The following is a 23,543-nucleotide window of genomic DNA, read 5'->3' as shown; positions in this document are numbered from 1 at the left end:
CAATCAAGATAATAAAACTCAAAAGAGGCAACAATAAACCTGTGTGCTTCCTAACATGTGCTCATGCTTCTGTAGGACAGGCCCAGCAACTTTGTTTTCTGTATTTGGATGTAATATATTGTGCAAACCTAACTTACCTGAGAGATGCCTTGATTGTTTTGGCTGCTGCAGGATGCTCTTTGCCAGTGACACATTTACATGTACCACTTATCCCTTCTCCAGAAACTTCAGGAACTACAAGTCAAGAATTCAATGGTCTCTAATCTGGGGACATTGCAGGATGATGATTCAACTGACAAGCGGCAATGGAAGAAGACTCAGAAGGAACTACAGGGAATGAAGGCGAAGGTCGAACAACAGGTGGGTGAACATAGATGGAATAGTGGATCACTCACACTATGAGCTCTGTAAGATATCATATCTTGGTTGTATAGCACAGTTGAGTAAGAGGAAACTTATCTTCTTTGTGCAGTCCATTAAATGCTATGGCCCCCAAACCATAAAAACTAAGTTATATAACTATTGTGGAACATGGAAAAAATGAAAGCAGATGGAGTGTTATGAAGTTACTTATGCTCTGACAGTAATATGTTGGGAGAGTTCACAGCATGGTTTAGCATTACAAGGACAAGCTGTAATGAGCCTTGGGCTCACACACTCCTCCCTCCCTTCTCCTTCTTGTGGTGTGGCCATGAGGAGGAAATCAGAAACTTCAATTTCTGTTCACATTGACCACCATTTAGCATAGAATCTAGCTCTTGGACCATAGTTAATCATAACTATGACTTATTGAGACAAACTAGCTTCTTAAACTATGGTCTGAAGCTGCTTCATTTCAATAAGATCAACCACAATTTTTTGAGTTTGGACAGCATGGCAAAATGTGGTTAGTCTAAAATGGAAACAAAACTTCTTAACTCCTTGGAGTTGCACTAGAGGAGAAGTGGGGAGTCCATGAGTCCAAGGTTTGCCTAGGCTCATTCTTGTAATTCTAAACTATGGTTTTGTGTAATGTCTAAACCAGCCCTTTCTGATCAACAAGTGATTGAAGACACATCTGTCAAAGTGTCCTCCAGAACTCAACATAATTATAATTTGTCAGTTAAGTAGCAGTGTTGACCACTGCCCTTCTGAAAGGGAATATTCTACACCAAGTGAGTTACCAGCATTCTTCAAAGGTTTTTCAAAAGATCAATGGAGCAGAAGGGCATAATGGAATTAAAAGAGGTTCCCAGCTACCGTTAAGGTAGCTTGGCATCTAAATCAGGTCCAGCAGAGAATGTGAAGACTGGAAAAAGAACAAATGGAATTCTGACTCACTGTTGAGGACTTTTACACAACTAGTGATAAAGAATGTCAAAATGGGTTTGGCTAAGATTGAGATCATTTTTTAAAATTTATCAGAAAACAGAGTGGAAGTGGAAACTGAGGGAACTTCAGAAGGAGCATCAGATAGAGAAGGAAGAGGTAAGTGCACTGAATATATTTTTCTCACAGCTTTCACTTTCTTTAAGACAATTCACGTATTATACTGATGTACCATCAATGCACAAATGGGAACAGGATTTTGCCCATAGGCTGCACCCTCGCTCTAGGCCTCTGCCTGTGCATAGCATTATGCATGAACAGAAATTATGCATGTAACAGTTTGTGTTGTATATGTTTAGACTCTGTAGATACATTGTGCTGAATGTTCATGGAGGAAGGCAGAGCTTGCAGGCAAAATTCCCCTCCCCCATGCATACATGGACTGTACATCAGTATAACATGTGTACTACCCTGTTGTAATATACCTGTCTGGTATATTACCAAATGGCTGTATCCAGAAAAACAGGGGCCGTTTTTACAGCCCACACTCAGAAAAAAAAGAACAAGACAATTCTGGCCAGGGCAGCTTCCAGAATACAAAACTGCCATAAAAGTGTGCATCAAAGGCGATGTTTCCTTGAGACCCTACTTCAGCGCTTTGGAAAGTGGCCTCTTTCAACTTTGACTGCTTCAGGCATGACCCATTTCTCCTCGGCTGCAAATCATAAACTTGCTTCAGAAAATTCAAGGCTCCGTATAGCTTCACATTGAACAAATGGCTATAATGTTTTTACTTTTTGACAGAAATAGGTGGAATTTGCAGGCATGGTAATTTTTCTGAGTAGATGACGCCTGACAAATTTCAGACAAATAGGTACACTGGTTTCTGTGTTAGGTGTGTTTACAGAATGAAGTGGTAGTGGTGTTGGAAGGGGAGATTTGAATGAAAAATGATTAGTGCTCCTAGGGATGTAACCTGTACAATTTTAGGAGGATAGGTGCAGAGGTTAAGGAGTTATGATGATTGAAAAACAGTTTGAGGCTTTGTTGTTGTTTTCTACTTAACTCACAGTAACTGATAAATTCTTCCCAATAGCACTGTGTTTGGAAGTAAAAAGAGCCCTGGTAAAGTTAGTTTCTGGTTGGAAGTAAGAGCTGTCAGTCACAAAATGACACCGTTCCTCTTCCTCCCTTCTTCCCCCACCTCACCTGCTATTTTCCTTTTATGGGTAGCTTGAAGAGAAAATGTAAACGTTTTTAACAAGACAAACTGAGATAGTGTGACTATGCAGAGGTAACCAGAGGCAACCTGGTTTGCTTCAAGCTGCTTTGGGGAAGCTGTGGTTCCCCTTGAACAAAACCCAAATTGTTCTGAAGCAGCTCACTTTGGTTCTCAATTCAGGCTTCAGCTGATGCAGATGCACACCCCTAACTGCAGTGCAATTCCATCATTTCTGCTAGTGCTTAAAATTAATCATGAACAGAATGATAATATCGCACTGCAAAATTTAACTTCCATGCAGTCCCATTTAGTTTGGGGCCTAAGTAACTGCATGTAGAGGGCTCTGCTCTATTAAGTAGTGCCATAGCACAGAGGTAGAGCTTCTTCTTTGTATGCAATAGGTCCCAGGTTATATTTTTCTATCTTTGATATCTCCAGGTAGGGCTGGGAATGTTCCCTGACTGAAACCCTAGAGAGTTGCTGCTAGTCAGTGCAGACAGTACCGAGCTTTGTGGACAAATGTGGTAACTTAGCACAAAGCTCAAATGATAAAACTGAGGTTATCATACTTTGGACACATAATGAGAAGACCTGATTCACTAGAAAAGACAATAATGCTGGGAAAAACAGCAGGGAGTAGAAAAAGAGGAAGGCCAAACAAGAGATGGATTGATTCCATAAAGGAAGCCACAGACCTGAACTTACAAGATCTGAACAGGGTAGTTCATGACAGATGCTCTTGGAGGTCGCTGATTCATAGGGTCGCCATAAGTCGTAATCGACTTGAAGGGACATAACAACAACAAGCACAAAGCAACTTCATACATTCCTGCATACATTTCTCCTGTTCATGTATAATGGTCCTCATGCCCAAATCTTCAAGCAACTTGCTTTTCTCTTCCCAGTTGAAGGGTGAGAACGAGAGACTACGGGCCTCCTTGTCTTCTGACCAATGGAAAATGGCTGAGCACAGCAAGCAACAAATGGTATCACTCACTGCACAACTCAGGGAACAGGCCAAGATCATCCAATCACAGGAAAAAACTGTGAGCTGAATATTATCTCCTGTCTACAGTCCTCTAAGAAGCTCTCTGTTTCACTTTTGTGGCTCAAGTTCACTGGGAGGTTTGAGTCTTGTTTTGAAACTGAAATAGATAATAGGTTTGTAGGCCTCTTCTGCTCTAAGACTCAAACTGCACAGTAAGCAGAATTGCACAACACTGTTCTTGTTTTACTGTGACAATTTCCAAATACTGGCAAATTGCACATTTGAACTTTCCCCTGATATAAAATGTCCTTGTTCTAAACTGTGGTTCTGATAATCAAGTTGATTTGATGGAGAGAACCTTTCACTCTATAGTAGGCAGAAGCGGCTTGCAGGGTGGCACGGAGCTGCTATGCTAGCCCACCAGCTGGGTTGCTGTTGCTTACTAGGAAGGGTGAGGTAGCAGAGAGGTTGGCATAGTGCAACACTGACAGGAGCCTCATCTCCCTTCCACATCATTCCTCCCTCTCTACTTCCCAGTTAGCAGCAGCAAGCCACCTGCTGGGAAGACATTGTCTTGGCTTCGCCCCACCTAGTGAACCATTTCTGACAGTAGGGTTTGTTTCAGATGGATAGAGCCATTCACAATAGGGTTTATGCCACTTTGAGAATCTAGCTTTGCATCCCATTTCCTAGCACAGGAACAGGGAATCTGTGGGCCATGCAGAAGTTGCTGGACTTCCATCCGGCCCAGTATGCTTAATGGTCGGGGATAATGGGACTTGTAGTCCAATAACATCTGGAGGGCCCACAGTTTCCTCATCAATGCCTCAGCATAAAGAATGCAATACATGTTTGGAGCTACTTTTTGAATTGTTTCACATTGTTTCTGATTATGTGGACACTTATAATAAGTAAGCAATTACTAGACCTTGTAAATAAAAGCTGATGTTTGAATAACGTATTTTGCCTTGCAGATTAAGTTCCTGTCTTCTAGCAAAGCCAAAGGTAATGGCTGATATCTCGGATGAATGGATTTTCATAGTTAACACTAGATTCTTCTTTTTCTCTGTTGACAAACTGTATACTACATGGACAAATTTAGGAATGTGGATAAGGAACTCTGTAATAGCTATATCTATTGATTCAAAAGCACACAGTGGAGTTAATTATCCAGCCCTTGTTCTAAGGTCACTCTGAACATTTCACTTCTAATTTCAGTCTCCGTGGAATTAAAATTGAAACTAGGACCTAGAAGCAAAAGAAGCCCCAATTGATTCCATAGTTATTAGTCGTCATAAATAGTGACAACTACAGGTTGTTTTCTGGAGACTAAAGTTTCTTACTGCCCCAGTATAACCTGCATATCAAGGATTAATGATGAATAATGGCTCTAAAGTTGCAGTCTACTTATGCATTTAAAAAGAGAAATTTCCTTAGAACACTACTGTAAGGAAGAGTTACTATAGTCAATGTTTTCATTATGATGCTTAGAGGACAGAAGTCTTTGTCTATAGGGATTTAGCAGACAATAAGAATTCTTATTTCTGGAATGAAAACAATCTCTCCTTTCTTCTGCACTGTTGGAAGAGTCCAATATACTGTCATTAAGTAGCAGAAAGTGTAGTCAAATTAATCCTTGAATCATTGTTGAGCCACAAAGGCTGAACAATCTTGAACTAATTTCATATGTGCCACTTAAGGTGTTTTTAAGCCTCCCTTTTGCTGTTGGTGTGCTTATTTAGAAGACGGAATTACATCTTTGAAGTTGTTGTTGTTGTTGTTATGCCATCAGTGTTCATGGTCAGGTCCCTGCCCCAAGGAGCTTCCAATCCGGAAAGAGAATGTATGGGTCCATCTGCACCTTACATTTAAAGCAGTATCAAACTACTTTAAAGAGGCATGGCTTCACCCAAAGAATCCTGGGAATTGTATCCCAGTCTAGTCCCAGGGGACCCTGGGCCACCATCTGGGTAGTCAAATGGAGAGGTAGTTTAATAATAAGTAGGGTGATAAGTTTGATGATGATGATAAACAACTGTCAGTTCCACCAACTGGAATTTAAATATTATACCTTCTTCTAATGTACTGCTTTTAATTTCCAGAAATTCACGAGGTGCCTAAGGGTGAAAAGCCAGAAGAATCTACTGAAGAAGGTATACTATTTTCCACCAATTTCAACTGCTCTTGTTTGATTTTATACTAGACATTTTTGTGGTCCAAAGCCCCAACCTGAGCAGAAAACCTATATAGGTCTCTGCGGTCTGGGGAAGTCAATGGCTGACCCATTCACTGTGGAGCCTAGGAATACCCATTGCCCAGGGAACACTCCATCCAGTGGTTAATCACCCAGAACAGCAGCTCAGAGATGGATGGTTTCTTTGTTCTAGATTGTCACATCCAGATAAGCACTATATTAATTATTATAATTATTGTTAATTGGATTCTGTCCAACTACCCTGTGATTCAGATGGGTGTTAAGCCTACTTCTTTATTTATTTAGAACTTTTTTTTTCAAACAGCAAAGCAGTAAAATAATTATAATCTCTCCTTCAATGGCACAATAATTAGAAGCTGGGTTTTCTTAGGCAGTCTTGTCAAGACTACTGCTAGTCCCAGTGTTATTGGCAGTGCTCAGGAAATTATTTCAGATTCCTCGGTTTCTGAATTAATTGTGTAGGTGCCAGGCTTGTACTGGAATATGTAAGCAATGGCCACATTCCCAGGTGCCAGTATCCCTTAAGTGATTCTGATGATCAATCTGAGGCAATTTCCCTCCCCATCATGGTGCTGCACTGGGTAGAGAAGTTCCTCTCCATCCAATCCAGCACCATTATGTTGCCCATCACCACCACCAACTGGGCTTCGGGGGGGGCAGAACTGCTTTTGTACTTGACTGCCGTGCCTTAAGATTTTTTCAGTTCTGGCCACTGATTTCTCTGCAGAACTAGAAGATACTCTGGACAGGAAGAGGAGGGTTCTAGAGGCACTAAGGAGGGATCCAAACTTGCTGAAACAATTCCGTCCAATCCTGGAAGAGACCCTTGAAGAGAAACTGGAGAGCATGGGAGTGAAGCGGGTAAGTTGGAAGTGCCGTGAGAGCGAGGAAGGAGAGACAAAGCATTTTCCATCTTTTATGCGTTTGAACAAAACTTTCAACTGAGGATTGCAAAGTGGGTCTGGCAATTAAGAGTGACATTTCATTAAAGGTCCTTCCTTCGTCATGTGTGGTCATTCACACCCAAGACAAGAAAATGGGCATCCTGATGCTGCTTCCTACCCTGCCTCTTCAACATTAGGAATCTTAATATGAGGAAAATGACTTGCAAAAGAGACCATGTCCTTCCCCCACCCGCAGGGAAATTAGGCAAAGTTAACAGTCCTTTTCATAAAGAGCTTATTAAGGAATTCTTTTTAATGGAATTCTGTCTTCGGTCCAAGAAATACTTTTCCACCATTTTCTTGCAGTGGTTTTTCTCACAACAACACATGATGCCCTGTCAGAGCTGGCTTCAGATTTGAGGGGGGCCTGGGCAAAGCTCTCTCTGGTGGGCCCCTTTTTCCAACAGCGGGCCCTGGAAAGCATATATAGCAGTAGCTAGCCCAGGGTTGGGGAACCTGTGATCCTTCCAATATTGTTGGACTCCAGCTCCCATTATCCCTAACCATTGGCCAGGTTGGCTGGCACTGATAGGAGCTGGAGTCCAACAACATCTGGAGGGCCACCTCTGTGCTAGACCCACTCATCTGATACCTAGAAAAAAGTAAGGGAGGCAGAATAAACTGCAGCTGTGGGCCTTGGCAGGGTACTGGGCCCCCATCAGCTTCTGAAGGATGTCAAGTGCTGACACCTAGCCTGTTGCCTGTTGCTGGATATGGATTGAGAGATAGGAGAGGGAATGAGGATGTAGAAGAGAACTGCAATTCTTCCTGTTTTGTATTTTGTCCCAACCTCTCACATAGTTGCCTACATTACTAGAATTCAGCATGAACTGTGCACTAAAACCTCATAATACAAAAACACAGGGCTAGGCAAGTAGATCTCATGTGGATCCTCAAGTGAACCAATTGTGTTTAGAACATCTTGGCTACATACTGGTGCTTGCTTGCCAGTCTTCTGCCAGTACAGAACTGTTAATATTTTGTTCATATTTTGAGTGCCTCACTTTGCCCGGGTAATGGAGCCTAGACTTGGATACTTTTACCCCAGGTAATGTTTGGCTCATGGGATCAAGCTCTAAAAGTAGCATGAACTGACATGCAAGGAAGAGATTGAAAGATCCTTGCTCCAGCACCACATGCAACTCATGGTAAGCAGGAGCAAGGGGAAATAAATGTTAGAAGGAGGAGGTGATGGGAAGGCCTTTAGAAAAAGAACACCCTGCCTTCCTACCAGGTACAAATACTGTCAGTCTGTGTTCAGCAGAAAGTGTCTATCAACCAGAGCTTGGAAAAGTTACTTTTTTGAATTACAACTCCCATCAGCCCTAGCCAGCATGGCCACTGGACTGGGCTGATGGAAGTTGTAGTTCAAAAAAGAAACCTTTTTCAAGCTCTGCTATCAACAATAGACCTGCAGAAAAATAAGGAGTGCCAAACCAATCAGCATCATGGTCATCCTAAACTTCTCTTGAAATATAAGAGCCTGCTGATAAGTATGCCACCTTCAGGCTGACTGTGAAGGGTTTGGTCATCTTTTAGCAAGTGAACCCTGCATTAGTCTACCACAACCTGCACTGGTTCCTTGCAGAAAGGCAGGACATGGGCACAATTATTGTTCCAGCAGTCAAATAAGGGGAAGGACTGCAGTGAAGTGTGGACAACTCCTGAAGTTGCTTCCCACTGTAGCTTTTGAGTGCTAAGCAAAGGATTCTCCCATCTTACCCATATTTTTCCATAGCATGTTGCAGGTTCTCATTTATTTGTTTGGATTTTGAAACACTTCTCCATGGAGTGAATGAAGCAAGCAAAGAAACAAACATCTTGTGGTTCATTATATATAAATGGCATTGCTTTTAGGATTTCTTTGTGGATAACTACACTGGAACCAGAGCAGATTAAAAAAAAGCTAGGGAACAGAAAAAGACTCTGTGGAGGGAGCCTGTTAAAGATTTATTTTTTTAATTTGGGGAATTTATTTGTTTTTCCCTTTTTCATTGTGTTTTTGTAATAAGGCGAAAGTTTTTTTCAAAGAAGTATTTTAACAGGCTGATATTTAGTATTAAATGCAAGGTTTCTACTTAGAAATTGAACAGCTGAATTAAATCAGTTGAGTCCAGGGAATGTGAGAGAAGAACATTTCTGTTTGGGAATATCAGCCATCTATGCAGCTCCTAGTCCTTGAATTAAGTGAACCATTGAGCTCCCTAAGCTGTGAACTGGGCTTTCCATTTGAAAGAGCAGGTGCAGCAAATAAGCAGCCTGGAGGTTTAAACAAGTATGTAAGGGCCCCAGTCCAGCCCAGGCGTGTACAGAATCTCTCAAATTAAGGAACAAAGACTTCAAATGGTGTTCCTCTATCAGAGAAACAGGTAATTCCAGAATCATCTTGCAATGCTGGAAGCAGCAGCAAGGACAACTGGCAGTAAAAAGGAAAGGTGTTGTGTAGGAACTGCCTAATGTAAAACTGGAGTAGAATTGATAGAGATGCTTTTGTGGGTTTCACTGAAAAATATTGTTTCCCCCACCCCAGTCATGTGTTAGGTGAGGAATACATCTCTCCAGCCCATTACGAATTTGAAGTGTCTACCACAAGATCATCAAAGACAATAGAAAAACCTGTCGTGGCTTTCTCCATTAAGACGAATGGGGGTTCAGAAAGAAGAACTTGAAGATCCTATTGGGCTGTGTCCCATATGGAACTGAAGCCTTTTCACAGGTCAAACTGTGCACAAAGAGAAAAATCAACTCATTTGAAATGTGGTGTTGGAGGAGAGCTTTGCTCATACCATGGACCGCAAAAAAGACAAATAACTGGGTGTTAGAACAAATTAAACCAGAACTGTCACTAGAAGCTAAAATGATGAAACTGAGGTTATCATACTTTGACATGATTCACTAAAAAAGGCAATAATGCTGGGAAAAACAGAAGGGTGTAGAAAAAGAGGAAGACCAAACAACAGATGGATTGATTCCATAAAGGAAGCCACAGACCTGAACTTACAAGATCTGAGCAGGGTGGTTCATGACAGATGCTCTTGGAGGTCGCTTATTCATAGGGTCACCATAAGTCGTAATCGACTTGAAGGCACATAACAACAACAACAAAACTGTGCACAAATGAATGTGCATGAGCCAGAGGGCAGGCGGCATTGTGACTGCTGGCTCTGACCCTCACCTGTGTACATTCCATCAAATGTCTGAAGCAACACTGAAGCAAATGTACATAGGTTGGGGACAGAGCCTGCAGCTCCCCTCCACCTACGCACATTCATTCTGCATGGAAAGGACGAAGTCTACCACCCAAGGGAGTGGCACTGTCAGAATTATGCAACGCTATAATTTGAATTATTCATATTTTTTTCCAATAGGGCACAAAAGGTATCCCGGCTCAAACCTATAAACGTTTGAGAGATGTGATAAAAATCCAGCAAAAGCAGAAGGTCAAAAAATTTCCACATTTTCTTGCCTTAAGAGACAAACTTGAGCAAGAAGTGCAAAAGAAAGTCAGAGGGGTTCGAAAGGATGAAAGTGATGCATCTCTGCCACTCTCTGTAGTCTCAGGTAAGAGGCTCTATGACAGCCTTCGTTAACTTGGTGTCCTCCAGATGTTCCAGACTACATATGAGTGGGGCTGACGGGAGTTGTAGTCTAAAACATCTGGAAGGCACCAGGTTAGTGAAAGCTTCTCTATAATAATCTTTCTTTAGAACTCTGATTTTCAACACATTAATTTTATTTTATTTTGGGGGGGTGTATTTACTTGTATTATACCCTTTCCCAGAGTTTCAAGGATGGCTTATGCTGGGATCGCCAATGTAGCATCTGTGTACACCAGTGTGCCCACTAGTGCCTCCTATGGCATCCATAGAAGATCTCAGTAAATATCTCCTCAAAAATCCACAATGCAGAAAAGGCTGTTTGCTTTTCCTGCTGAGTTGCAGTATGCAGTGGCTCAGCCTGTTCTGCATAGAGCACGCCTCCTTAAACATGCACTCATTTTATTGGATGGCAGGATTGGACATCTACCCTTCCATCCGTACTGAACAGAGGAGAGCTGCAAAAGAGCCTCTCTGTGGCTAGAAGCTGTGTTCACAATCATATAATGACATAATAAAATCAATAGACAAACATAAAATACAAATACCAGTTAAGACAGTGGCAAGGAATCTCTCTCAGCCTGAGGGCTGCCTGTAGAATATTTGCTCTTCACAGCACCTAAGGTAGTTATGTAATGCTGGCCACATCAGCTCTAGTCTCCATGACCAGTGGTCAGTAATGATGAGAGCTGTAGTCCAGTAACATCTGGGGAGGGCACAGTTTTCCTGTTCCTGACCACTGACTTGAAGTGACTTAAGGCACTTTACACGTGATGCTGAAAGTGGTTCTTGCTTCAGTTGATTTGTGAGGCAAATGTAAAGCCTTTATCACCCTTTGTCACCCAGAATGATTGTCTATGTTAGAAATGCTTATCCTGCATTAACAACACTGGATGTTGGGGAAGGCCCATAGCTCAGTGGTAGAACATCTGCATTGCATGCAGAAGATCCTGGTTCAATACCCAGCATCCCTGCTAGTGCTGGGAATGTCCCCTGCCTGGGAGCCTAGAATACTGCTGCCAATCCGTGTCCACAGTTCTGAACTTGATGGACCAATAGTCTGACTCAGTAACAGGCAGCTTTCATGATCCTATGTTCACACAGCACACAAAAGGATCAAAGTTAATATAAGCCTCACATATGAAAAAGCTCTTAGCTGCACAGTGTTTCAGTCATCATTGGTGTAATGTAGGAAGTAGCCATCTTTCACCAAGGATCTATGAGAGCCCAAAGTTTCATTCCTTATGACACAATAATTTGCCCCAGATCAGATACTGACCAATTTGTTTTCACCAGATGATTCCGATCTTCTCTTTCAGGCAAAAACCAAAGGAGCCCACATTCTCCAATTCAGGTTATGTCTTCTAAGCCTAGAATGCAACAAGTTGAATTGCAGCCTTATGCCCCAGAGATTCCTAGACCAGCTCCTCGGAGCAAAGTTAGCTCCATGGCCAGTTCAGTGGAGACTCCCAGGATGCCTTTTCCAAAGCAAGCTAGGAACAGCCCACCCTCTCAATACTCTGCTGTCCATCACCCCAGGTGAGTTCTATGTTCTAGTTTTAAGTTAAACATCTGTCCCGTTTTATGCTGAATTGTCATGGTTTTATTGTATGAAACTGACTGAGTAATTTGAACCGTAGTTGTGTTTTAGGTATTTTAGGGACTTCTTTGCAAGCTGATTTGAGTTTATTTCATAAGGAAAAGTGGGGTTTCACACACACATACACACATATAGACAGTTTTGAAAGCAACAACAAATTCGCTGATTCTGTTAATCACCTAAAATATATACATATCATTGTGATTAACAAAACAGAGGTTAAGTGGTGGTCCTCTGGTTTGTTAATCACAATTACATATATATATCTGTATATATTGATCGATCGGTTGATATCACACACACATACCCATATATATTGCCCCTTGCCTTAAAACAGCTATTTCCCTCTGACCTGCTTAATTGGCCAAGATTTGCAAAGCTCTCAGTACTCTCAAAATCCCTCGAAATGGTCTCTGTTAGATGTTGCTCCAAAACTCTGTACAGCAGCGTAGTTGAGAATTTATATTTATTTATTTATTTATTACATTTATATACTGCCCCATAGCCGAAGCTCTCTGAGTGGTTTACAGCAATTAAAAATATTAAAAACAAATATACAAATTTTAAAACACAAAAACAATTTATAAACACATGCTAAAATACCTGGGAGAAGAGGAAAGTCTTGGCCTGGTGCCAAAAAGATAACAGTGTTGGCGCCAGGTGCACCTTGTCAGGGAGATCATTCCATAATTTTGGGGCCACCACTGATCCATGTCAGTTTTGCTTGGGTTTATTCATCATCTGTTCTGTCTTGCTTCTGCAGTAATCTGCAGATTTTTATTTTTTTTAAATCCATATGAAAATTCATATTTAAATGGATGGATTGCCTTCAAGTTGGTTCCGACTTATGGCGACCCTATGAATAGGGTTTTCATGGTAAGTAGTATTCAGAGGTGGTTTTTCATTGCCTCCCTCTGAGGCTGAGAGGCAATGACTGGCCCAAGGTCGCCCAGTGAGCTTCATGGCTGTGTAGGGATTCAAACCCTGGTCTCCCAGGGCATAGTCCAACACTCTAACCACTACACCACACTGGCTCTCTCATATTTAAATACATATTATTAAAATATGTATTTTAGAGTGTATTTGATCATAAAATATACTTTTTTCTCAATGTGTGCATTTATAAACTTGTTTCATTGTAAAAGACAGGCTTCTTTTTTTTTTTACATATTTTGGTGGGGGGTTTTGGGCTGAGAAACATATCACAACAGTCCAAAATCCAAAGCATAATTACATTCTGATCCGTATATTAGTCCAGGAGAGCAAATGAGGTTAGTACGTTTTAAAAAGCACCTTACAAAACTTTCCTCCATCCCTAGTAGAGAATATGTATTCCTCCGTTTCCCCCTCTCTTATGTTTCTGTTCCCCAGCACTTCACCTTTCAGCTCTGAAGAAGAGTCTGAGGACCAATCAAGCTTTGCCTCTCCAAAGCTCACACCCCGCAAGACAAAACCAGACCCTCTCAGAGCAGCACAAAATGAAGAGAGTGATTGGGATTCATCTGATGTAGATGAGCCTGAGGGAAAAAGCAGCAAGAGAAGAGTTCTTTCAATGGCAGCAGATACTCATTCAGGTGAATAACAATAGTTGTTTCAAGACAAATTGACTATAGGCAATTCTAAAGAGACCGTCCAACAAAGTGGGATGCTGATCTTGTTGGGTGATGAAAGCTGTGTACTCACCATAAATTTAAAGCACAAAGAATCCTGGGAAGTGTAGTTTGATAAAGGTGCTGGGAATTTTAGTAAACTACAGTGCCCAGGATTCTTTGGGGGAAATAATGTATTTTAAAGGTGCTTTAAAGGTAAGGTGGGTATGCAGCTGAAGACTCTCATTCTGTTCCTTTGTTTGTCTTGAATAGAAAGGGGGAGGGTGTCCTTTCCTTACCCTGGTAGACCAAAAGTTCTCTGGGCTGAAACAGCAGCAAAGCATCACCTCCAACAGGAGTGTGTCTGTTTAAGCAAGGTCTCCCTCCTGGATACTACAAGCTGCAATGTGTTGAAGTAGGAAGTGTGGGAAGCAAGGGAGGCAGGGCAAAGAATTTCCCTTGGCTGGCTCCAGTGGGCAGTCACTTCTTAGCTCCAATCTAGGGTGATGATGGGCTGAAGTAATAGATCAGGGGCTGAGGAGGAGGATCGTGAGTATTTTGGGTGGGAGTGAGGACAGTACATTTGGGAGGGGGACCAAGGAAAATAGGTCAAGGGGTTAAGGTTAAGGAAAAGAACACTCCAAGTTGTGTGGCTGTGCTCTGGAAGGTGTATTGCAATGGTTCTGTTCTTACCTTCATGGTCGCGTCCAGAGCTTAACACTGGGTGAGTATTCCTTAGCCCCCTGGCACTTGTACTATTTTCTCCGCGATGCTATTTGATATCTGTAAAAAGCTGTTGGGAGCAGTCATTAGGAGTTTTGGAGCAAGGTGTCAGCAGTATGCTGATGACACACAGCTCTATTTCTCCATAACATCTGAATCAGGAGAGGCTGTGAACACTCTGGATTGGTGTCTGAATGCTGTAGTGAGCAGGTTGAAGGCCAATAAACAATGCTTGAATCCTGGGAAGATGGAGACTGGGTGGTTCAGGAGATAGGCAAGTTACCTGTTCTGGGTGGGGTCTGAATGTGGCTTGTGCTATAATTAGACAACTTTGCAAAGCAGCCTCCTCACCTCCATGTTTGCTTTCTGTTCCTTCCCTCCACCCACTCCCATGTGAGCACACTCACAGGCAGTTTCCCCCATGAAGATGTTTTGTACTTGGCCATACTTGGAGTTTCCCTGAGTCTGTTGGCCCTCCTTTTTGTGTGTAGGTGGGGCTGTTTGGGGTACATAAGCAATTAGGCATTCAAGAGGCAGCTGGACAGCCATCTGATGTGAATGCTTTGATTTGGATTCCTGCATTGAGGAGGGGGTTGGACTTGATGGCCTTATAGGCCCAACTCCACTATTCTATGACACTTTTCAGCTGAAAACTGGAAATAGAAGGAATGGTAGCAAGCAGTAACATTATGGAGTTATGTGGCTGCTTTGCTAGGATGTGTGTCTGGTCAGTAGGTTCCAGTGTGTATAAAATGATGGGAGACAATTGCTTGCCATGTCCAGAGTGAGGACTCTTGAGACTTGTTTAGGCATATGAGCCTTGCACAGTCCTACAGGGCTTATGTTGTGTGGACTGTGGCTTCGTACAAGGGATCTGTTTTTTTTCTCCTGAACACTGGTCTGGTAGCATTACAAGCGACATGGCTGTAATTTGATTTAGTTTAATTAATCCTCCCTTACCCTGACCTAGCCTTGACCACTCTTCCTTTCCCATCCAATGATTGCTGGTTACATCTTTGCTTGCACCCATCAGCAATTTATAAACCCAGCTAAAATTAGGGCTGGATGAATCTGTCTGTGTTTGGTTCGTGTCACTATTAAATGATTTTGCTCATAATTCTTCTGCTCTAATCTGATCCTTTAAAAACATGGTAATACATATTTAAATACATGTTTTCTCTTTTAAAAAGTATTTTTTCACTAATAAGCAAAAAACCCTTGCACTTTAAGAAAGTACCTATAGCCAACATATATTTCTATCAAAGCAGGGAAATTGGGCAGCTATAGTGAATGCACTAGGGGACCAGGAGACCAGACCTCCTCTGAGATATTGTACTGCCATACACATTTGTAAAAATGCAAACACAATTTGGGTTGGTCTTTCACAGGAAACAGACCATGCAGGGGAGGAGGGGGGGTAGGGGGAAGGGGAGGATGGAAGGGCAGAGGAGAGGAGGGGGGATGGGAGCAGGAGACAGAGGGAGGGGAGGAGGAGGACAGGTTTGCATGCTTATTGAGTTCAATGGGATTTCCTCCCCTGCAATCATGTTTAAGATAGGTGAAACTGACCATGGGGGGAGGGGGAGGAGGGGAGGGCAGGAGGGGAGGGGAGGAGGAGGGAGTGCAGAGGGAAGGGAAAGGAGGGAGAGGGGAGCAGGCAGAAGGGGAAGGGGAGCAGGTGGAAGGGGGAGGGGAGAGGAGGGCAGGTTTGATCATTTGCATGCTTTTTGAGTTGAATGGGATTTGCTCCCATGCAGTCGGGTTTAGGATAGTGAAACTGGCCACGGGTGAGGTTGGGAGTTTTGGAATGAGGAGGGGAGAGGGGGAAGGAGAGGGAGGGGAAATGCATGTTTGACCACTTACATTCTTATTGAGTTCAATGGGATTTACTCCCGTTCAGTCATGCTTATGATAAGTGAAACTGACCTGGGGAGGGGGAGGGAGGTAGATGGAGGGGGGAGGGGAGGAGATTGGGTGGATGGGCACTGGGCAGAGTTTTCCAAAAGGAAAACATTGTTAACACAACATTATTTTTTGGGTTTCCCCCCACCTTTTTATTCTATAGCAGACATATGTAGTCTCCCACCCAAATTTAAGCCCAAGCTGTCCATGGCCACATCCACACCAGACCATTTTAAACAGTCATGGCTTTCCCCAAAGAATCCTGGGAAGTGTAATTTGTGACGGGTGCTGAGAGTTGTTAGGAGATGCCCTATTTCCCTCATAGAGCTACAATCATCAGAAAAGGAGCTGACTCTTAAACCACTCTGGCCACTGGAGCTCTGTCAGGGGAAAAGGAATCTCTTAACACACTTCCCAGGATTCTTTGGGGGAAGCCATGACTGTTTAAAGTGGAATAAATGTCTGGCATGGATGTGGCTCCCTGATTAGCCAAGCCAAACAACTGTGAGTTTGGCTTTTAGAACACTGATAGTTGGTACTTACTGACCATGCCTGCACTATCATAGACTCCAATGTTAAATTTCTTAAATTAATTTAAAATCAGCCATGCATTTTTTTATACTTTAAATTGCAAAAGATAATGGTCAGGGTATGGGGCAAAGTCAGTAATAAGATTACAGATACTCTGTGAACATGGCTGATTTTTAATTAATTTCAGCAAATTATGAGACCACTGATACAAACATCCAACAGGGGTCTGGATTTTTTTTTCTTGTTTTAACACTTTGAACTCTAGATTCTCTCTGAGTGTTTTGTGTATCACCATGAAGACTTAGAAGGTTGTAAAGCGTTTCTGAGTTCAGGAGTATACGTTTTGTAAGGTTTTGTTTTGAAATAAGCTTATAGGAAGTAGCAGAATGCCCTGGGGGGCATTTTCATTTAACATGGCGGAATGTGAAAAATCCATGCTGGCTGTGGCTGTGTAAATCCATTTTTGACCACTTTTCACTACCAAGAATTCTGTTGCAACATTCAGAAAAGTTCAAAATCTGTTGGATATATAGCTTCTCATCTCCAGATTGATCTGAGAAGTGCTGATCAGGTCATTTCATCCAAGAATTTGTGAGGGTCAAATTCTTCAAGCATCCCTAGTTATAATGTGACAAGGTAAAATGGAAAGCTTTTACCTGTGTAGTTGTTCCACATGGCTGCCATTGCATTTAACAAGTGTTTTCTATGTGCTTCAGTCCATTCAAGGGCAGTATATACCAACAATCTGTGACCTGAGAGGTTGTATACTGTGCTATCACTATCCATGAATACTCTTTTCACACAGTGACAAAGTTTTTTGTGTTAGATGCTTATTGCCATAGATTTTATTGGACTAGCTCTCTGAAAAGACACTGGCAGCCCATTTCTTGCTTTTGTCATTCTGACAGCTTTCATTAGCATTACACAGTTTTCTTAAGTCAGAAATAACTCTCTAAGAAGTCACTTCTGATGATGAACATGTTTGCTGTCTAATATATCTAGATTCTGGTCCTCTCTCTCTCTCTCTCTCTCTCTCTCTCTGTGTGTGTGTGTGTGTGTGTGTGTATGTATATGTGTATGTGTATGTGTATGTGTGTGAATGAATTGTAGGAGTGTTGTATGAATTTGTTAATATATTTATGTTTATGTTTTTAAATTTGTTGTAAGTCACTTGGAAACTCTTGGGTAGCAACCAACTAAAAAGTCTACATATTCATAATATGCTTCATGTAGAAACACTGGTGCAGTCAATGGCTAAAAATCTGGAGAGGACACTGAGTGCATCTGGAAAAAAGCCTGCTGGTGGAGTGAAGCTCTTTCCCATCCAAACCAAAGAAGCTCCTAAACCCAGCCATACTACTAAAAAACTTCAGGTACTGTACAGCATACGCTAGCTTAGAAAACCAGAGAGTGGTATTTTTTTTCTCCCTGAAGCTAATCGATAAAACACTCAAATACAGTTTTTGTTCATGGTAGTCATCCAGCCTGATGAAGAGTTTTGGAGAGCTTGAAAGCTTGCTCACTCTTACATTATATTTTGGTTGGCCTAATGAAAGTGTCACACTACTGTGGATTTCAGAATTTTTATTTGGGGCCAACATGGCTACCTTTTGCTTTTTATTCATGAATTGTTTCCTAATAACACTATACTATGCATGTTTAGTTACTCAAAAGTAAGCCTCACAGCCTCCTGTGGGGCTTATTCCCTAGTGTGTTTAGGATTGCAGTTTAAGTCAACAATATGTTCTATTGACAAAGAGCATAACTTCATTATAGCCAGTATTTCAAAAGCAGCAATAGGCAATAGTCTGATTAAAAAGAGTTTTTCAGGAACCTATTGACTTCTGTGACATTTGCTCACTATAAAGTGCCTATATATACTGTCTGTTGAGGTAGCCAACATGGTGCCCTCCAGATGTTATTGGGCTAAAACTCCCATCAGCCCCAGTCAGCATGGTCAAAAACCAGGGATGATGACCTGGAGAACACCATATTGGCTACTCTGCTGTACATTATACTTAGCTGTCAGGGATTAAACTCACAGGGTGCAATCCGCTAGGAAGGTCTTCTGCACAAAATCATGGAAATGGGTGCTCTTGCATGGAGATGGGTGCATCTAACCACTTGAAAGCCCACCAGTTCTGTGATGACTGATGGGTACTTCTGGTACTGAGTATAGAACAGGAAACTTTAATCAACAGATCTGAATTTAGACTTCCCTGAGAAATAACTTCTTCACTGATTTAGAAAGACTTTTGAGGAGCTGGTAGTGAGCCATTTGGCCACTGCAGAATTGAGAGTACAGTCTGTCTTTGCATGCCATCAGCTGCTTGCTCACTTATCTGTTCTCTCTTCTCCCTTACTGCAGTTTGTTGATGAGGAGGACAGTGACTTGGATATTTCTTCCTTTGAGGAAGTCACCCAGCACTTGGAGACCAACAGTAAGCTGAAAAACCCACAAGCCACAAAAGGTAGTGGGGACTCATCTGGGTTTCGGGGCACCAGCCTCTGGAGTTCCAGCAGCACAAGGGCTGGTGCCTGGTGATTCTTGCATTTAGTTGAGCTGTATCAGACAACAGGATCCATTTGAGATGGAACAGCACCCCATGGCAAGTGAAAGGAATGAAAATCTGAAGTTCACAAACCAATGAAAGGAATGCAAAATGTTCAGAAAGATAATGTGAACAAGATGTTCAGTATCATATCTTTTGACTTAAACATTAAGTTGTTTTGCTCCTTAGTAAAAATAAGATGAAAGAGTGTTTTGCTAGCAGTCTTGGATAAGCTCCCAACTTTCCAAAAGTGAACAGCAGAAAGCTTTGAAACAAGACTTGTAGGGCTGAGGCAAAACACCAGCCCTAGCTTTGTAGCCCCTGCCTTTCATTGATGCTTCCAAGGGAGGGCTTTGAAAAGAGTGAAGTTCACCTCTTCATCAGCAGGAAGGAAGCATTTAACCTTGGTGTTGACCTAACAAGAGGATGGTCTCTGCTCTTCTGTGCTAGGAGTTGTAGCATAGCATGGAATTACCTGTGCCAGGAGTGAGAAACCTGTGTGGCCTTCCATATATCATTGGACTCCAACTCCATCAGCATAGCCAGGAAAGGTCAGGAATGATGGGAGCTGTAATCTAGTAATACCTGGAGGATAAGAGACTCTCGGCTCCTAGCATACAATGCAGTCAGATGATTCTCCCTCTATTTAGTGTTGTGCTGAATGTGACTCGCTTCTGTGTCTGCAAAGATTGCACATGGCCACAGAAGTAGTAAATAGAAAGCACAGCAGCTGAGCCAGGGCTTTTTGTTCCCCTCATGCATCCCCCATTTCACTCCAAAGCATAGGCTTGACTGTACTTCTGCTCATCACTACTTGTGCCCCAGTGGTTATTGGTGGAGCCATGCTGTCCCTGCCATTTGGGCCAACATTTTTCATTTTTCAAGACTACCAACTATTCTTATTCTTATTATTCTTATTATTCTTATTATTCTTATTCTTATTATTATTATTATTATTATTAATAATAATAATAATAATAATAATAATAATAATAATAATAATAATAATAATAATAATAATAATAATGATAGTAATGATATCCTATAAGGATGATTAAGAGTCATCATTTCCCTCACGAATCCCACAAAGTTTCTTTGAAAGGATAATTCAGCTTCAGCATTATTATTTTGCTTTTTTCCCCAAGGGACAGCTAGAGATTTGTTTCCAAATCTACTCTTTGGTGGTAAGAGATGGTCCAAGCTGCCATGCTGGCTGGGGCTGATGGAATTTGGAGTCCAAAAATCTGGAGGGCATCTCGTTTGGGAAGGTTCCTGTAGAGGGGAAACTGCCACTGAGGAGATTCCCTAGTGTAGAATTCATAATTAAAAGTCCTTCTACAGCCCAGTACAGTTGTACTGAATGTACAGGGGAAGATAAGTAGCAAGTAGGCATTGTTAGGTTTACACATGCTTGGTATCACTGAGGCCTAGTTCTCTCAGTGAGGCTTAGTGTCTGGGCTGATCTGCTTCAAACTGCAGGGCAGCTTACAGGACTGAATGTTGTTCCTTGTCCCTAATTTCTATCTACACAGAAAACTAAGTGTTAGGAAGGTGTATAGGCTAGAATCCTTTTTCCTAACATGTAGTCTTTTATATTCAGGCATTTTTATTTATTTGTTATAGAGGAGGAGCATTCAATCATATGAATCCTTGGCTGCAGTCTCCGAAGTGCTATAGCCCAAATACAGGATTATCACTTCAGTGAAAGCCAGGCCCAATATATTCAGTGCTACACATTTACTGACTACTGACTACGTAGCAACAGTTCTCCTTTCACTTTACCCCTTGTAGTTTTGTACAATGTATAGGAGTATAAATGAGTTTTTAAATCTACATTTATTGCTTTTTATTTTGAAAACATTTTCACAATTTTAAGAGTATTTTTCTAATATTTTTAGGGCACTAACGGTCCATAGGATCATTGACACTGGGCCAAATTAGACTAGGAGATACACAGTCTGATGGAAATTCCACATTTTTCCCATACTGGCAAATAGCACTTGTGGGTGGCAATTTAGACTGGAAAATTGGTGCAGGAGAAAGGGTGAAGCTACCTCCCACTTCATTTGCTGTCCTTGTTTTTAAACTAAAAAGAGATGAGAGATCCAGTCACACATCTTTAATATCTCATTTGGTGTGGTTCATAGTTATAAAATATTTGAATTCTAGAAACACAGTTAAATTAGAAGTTGCTGAAAAGACCTGACCACTTGATGGCACCACAACTCAAGAAACATGCATTTTTAAAATTATTATTATTATTATTATTATTGAGATGCTACAAACGGCACTTGGAGAGTGGATTTTTTTTATTTTAAAAAAGTAGTATTCTGAAGAGCAAGTGCAATAGGACTAAATGAAGCACCCTATACACCTGATTAAAAGATTTGCACAACAACAAACCTGGCAGTGATCATAAGGTATCCCTCCTCCCTTCCTCCCATGTATTCATTCCTTTCATTTTGAAAAAAATCACTTTAGAACATTTATTTTATAGAAGTCCCATTTGCTCAGTCACAAATTTCTCAGGATTATTATGTCCATATGCGCTCTTTTCAGTTGGTCTCACTGCATGTATCTCAAGAAGGCCATAAACATAAAATACTTGGCAAGTTTTAGAAATCTTTATTGAGACCTTCCTTTTTCCAGCAAAACAGTGTAACTGTACATGAGCCATTGGGATCAAAAATTTCCCACAATGTAAAGTACAAAAACTTACACAAATGGTTAATGGGATCTAACTGACCCCACAGTTTTTTAAACATGAAAAACTAATAGTATGCTGTTAATATGTATAACATAATCATTGCACAAGCATAACAGCACAGTTATCATGAGTTGTGAGTGACTTAATGAATCTCACATACTGCACTAGAATGTTTAGCGCTGAAGCCTTCATTCTATACTGTACAGAAGTGAATATTTATAAATTTGGACATTATTGGGGGAATTTTCTAAGTTTAGAAAAGGGAAGGTCAACTGCAAAAATAAAAAGTTTGTAAAAAAAAATAGAAAACAGCAAAGTAAAATGAGGTATGGTCTCAGCAATTTTCATGGTGAAATAGTATTTAGATGCATATCTTCCTTTTATTTTGTTAATACAAAATGTGTGTACAAGGCTGTTTAAAAACATTCTAAATTATCTTTGTAAATCCATGCAGATGTACAGAATTTATACTAGTGTGAAAGATTAAAGACACAATATTTATATAAAGTAACAATAGTCCCAATCTTGTAAATACCTGTTCAAATATTTTGAACTCAAATTCTCTTACTGTCTGTAATCTAAGAGCTGCCTTAGACTGTCATCCTTATGGCAAGATTCCCATGTCCCAGCTGAACGTGAAGCCGATCTGATCTCACCATGAGTCCCTTGATTCAGCCAGTAGCTACCATTACCATGGACTTGGAACAGAGAATTGAATACTATGAACAGAAAAGATGAGAAAGTGAATGAAAGAAGACCTTCCAACTGTTCTAATGATGACAGTGTCTAGAAGTCCTGTGGCCCTCCAGATGCTGCTGGTCATCATTCCTGATGGCCTCAGGATGGCCTTCCATTCCTTGAAAGTCTCAGGTTCCCTAGCCTAGAGGATTGACATATTCTTTCTGCTGTTTAAAAGTTTTAAAATAGGATTTTCTAAACAAAGAAAGAGTCAGACGTTTTTTATAAAAAACACCTGTGATTCATCAGCCTTTTGTCAAATGTTGGACTCGATGGCTTTATAGGCCCCTTCCAACTCTACTCTTTTATGATTCTATGAAATGCACATACTATTTGTTTTGAAGCCAGTGTGCCTACAGCGTAAAAGTGTCCTTACCCCATTCATTTTTTATTAAAAGCCACATTTGTTTTGTTACTCATTTAGGCAAATGAAATCAGTTGTTTTGGTAATAATTCATTGAAATGCATTTGCTTCATTACTCATATTTTTGTTCTTTTTTAAAACTGGTTTGATGTTGTTTGTTATGGCGGCAATAGAGTTTCTCTCAACAGGTGACCTTTTTTTGGTGACCATCATCCCCTTCACACCACTCTGTCCACAATGTTCTATCCAGAGCAACACAACCTTTGGGGCATTCTGAGTCAATAAAATGACAGCCCCCCAGAACTCAGCCATAAAGAGAAGCTTTGCCATCACCAGAGAAAAGTAAGTCCCCTCATCCCTGAATGAGTATGTATGTGAGTAATGAAAAATACACCCATTCATTTCAGAATGAACAGATCTTGAACTGAGTAGACACCACTCATTTTTTCCAAAACAAAGGCTTGCACCTATTTTGAACTCTTTGTTAGCTAATAAAAAAAAGGAAAACTGCAGAAATAAAGTAAAATATTATGTCAGAACTGTTCACCTATGTGAAATGGAGCT

The 23,543-nt window shown here is 41.2% G+C and overlaps 1 protein-coding gene across 1 annotated transcript in view; it reads left to right on the top strand.

The window, feature by feature from the left end:
* DZIP1L (DAZ interacting zinc finger protein 1 like) overlaps positions 1–22,926 on the top strand; it is a 38,067-nt gene extending 15,141 nt beyond the window's left edge. The window contains exons 6-16 of the mRNA XM_061636577.1: positions 223–360; positions 1,405–1,467; positions 3,436–3,576; positions 4,493–4,523; positions 5,621–5,671; positions 6,461–6,594; positions 10,046–10,238; positions 11,593–11,812; positions 13,245–13,447; positions 17,852–17,991; positions 18,987–22,926. Coding sequence (XP_061492561.1) covers positions 223–360; positions 1,405–1,467; positions 3,436–3,576; positions 4,493–4,523; positions 5,621–5,671; positions 6,461–6,594; positions 10,046–10,238; positions 11,593–11,812; positions 13,245–13,447; positions 17,852–17,991; positions 18,987–19,163 — 1,491 coding nt within the window. The 3' untranslated portion in view covers positions 19,164–22,926. The remainder of the gene's footprint in view (positions 1–222; positions 361–1,404; positions 1,468–3,435; positions 3,577–4,492; positions 4,524–5,620; positions 5,672–6,460; positions 6,595–10,045; positions 10,239–11,592; positions 11,813–13,244; positions 13,448–17,851; positions 17,992–18,986) is intronic.
* The last annotated feature ends 617 nt before the right edge of the window (positions 22,927–23,543 follow it).

The sequence above is a fragment of the Rhineura floridana genome, chromosome 7, assembly GCF_030035675.1.
Source record: "Rhineura floridana isolate rRhiFlo1 chromosome 7, rRhiFlo1.hap2, whole genome shotgun sequence".
Taxonomy (NCBI): domain Eukaryota; kingdom Metazoa; phylum Chordata; class Lepidosauria; order Squamata; family Rhineuridae; genus Rhineura; species Rhineura floridana.
This window is presented reverse-complemented; position numbering and strand designations above follow the sequence as displayed.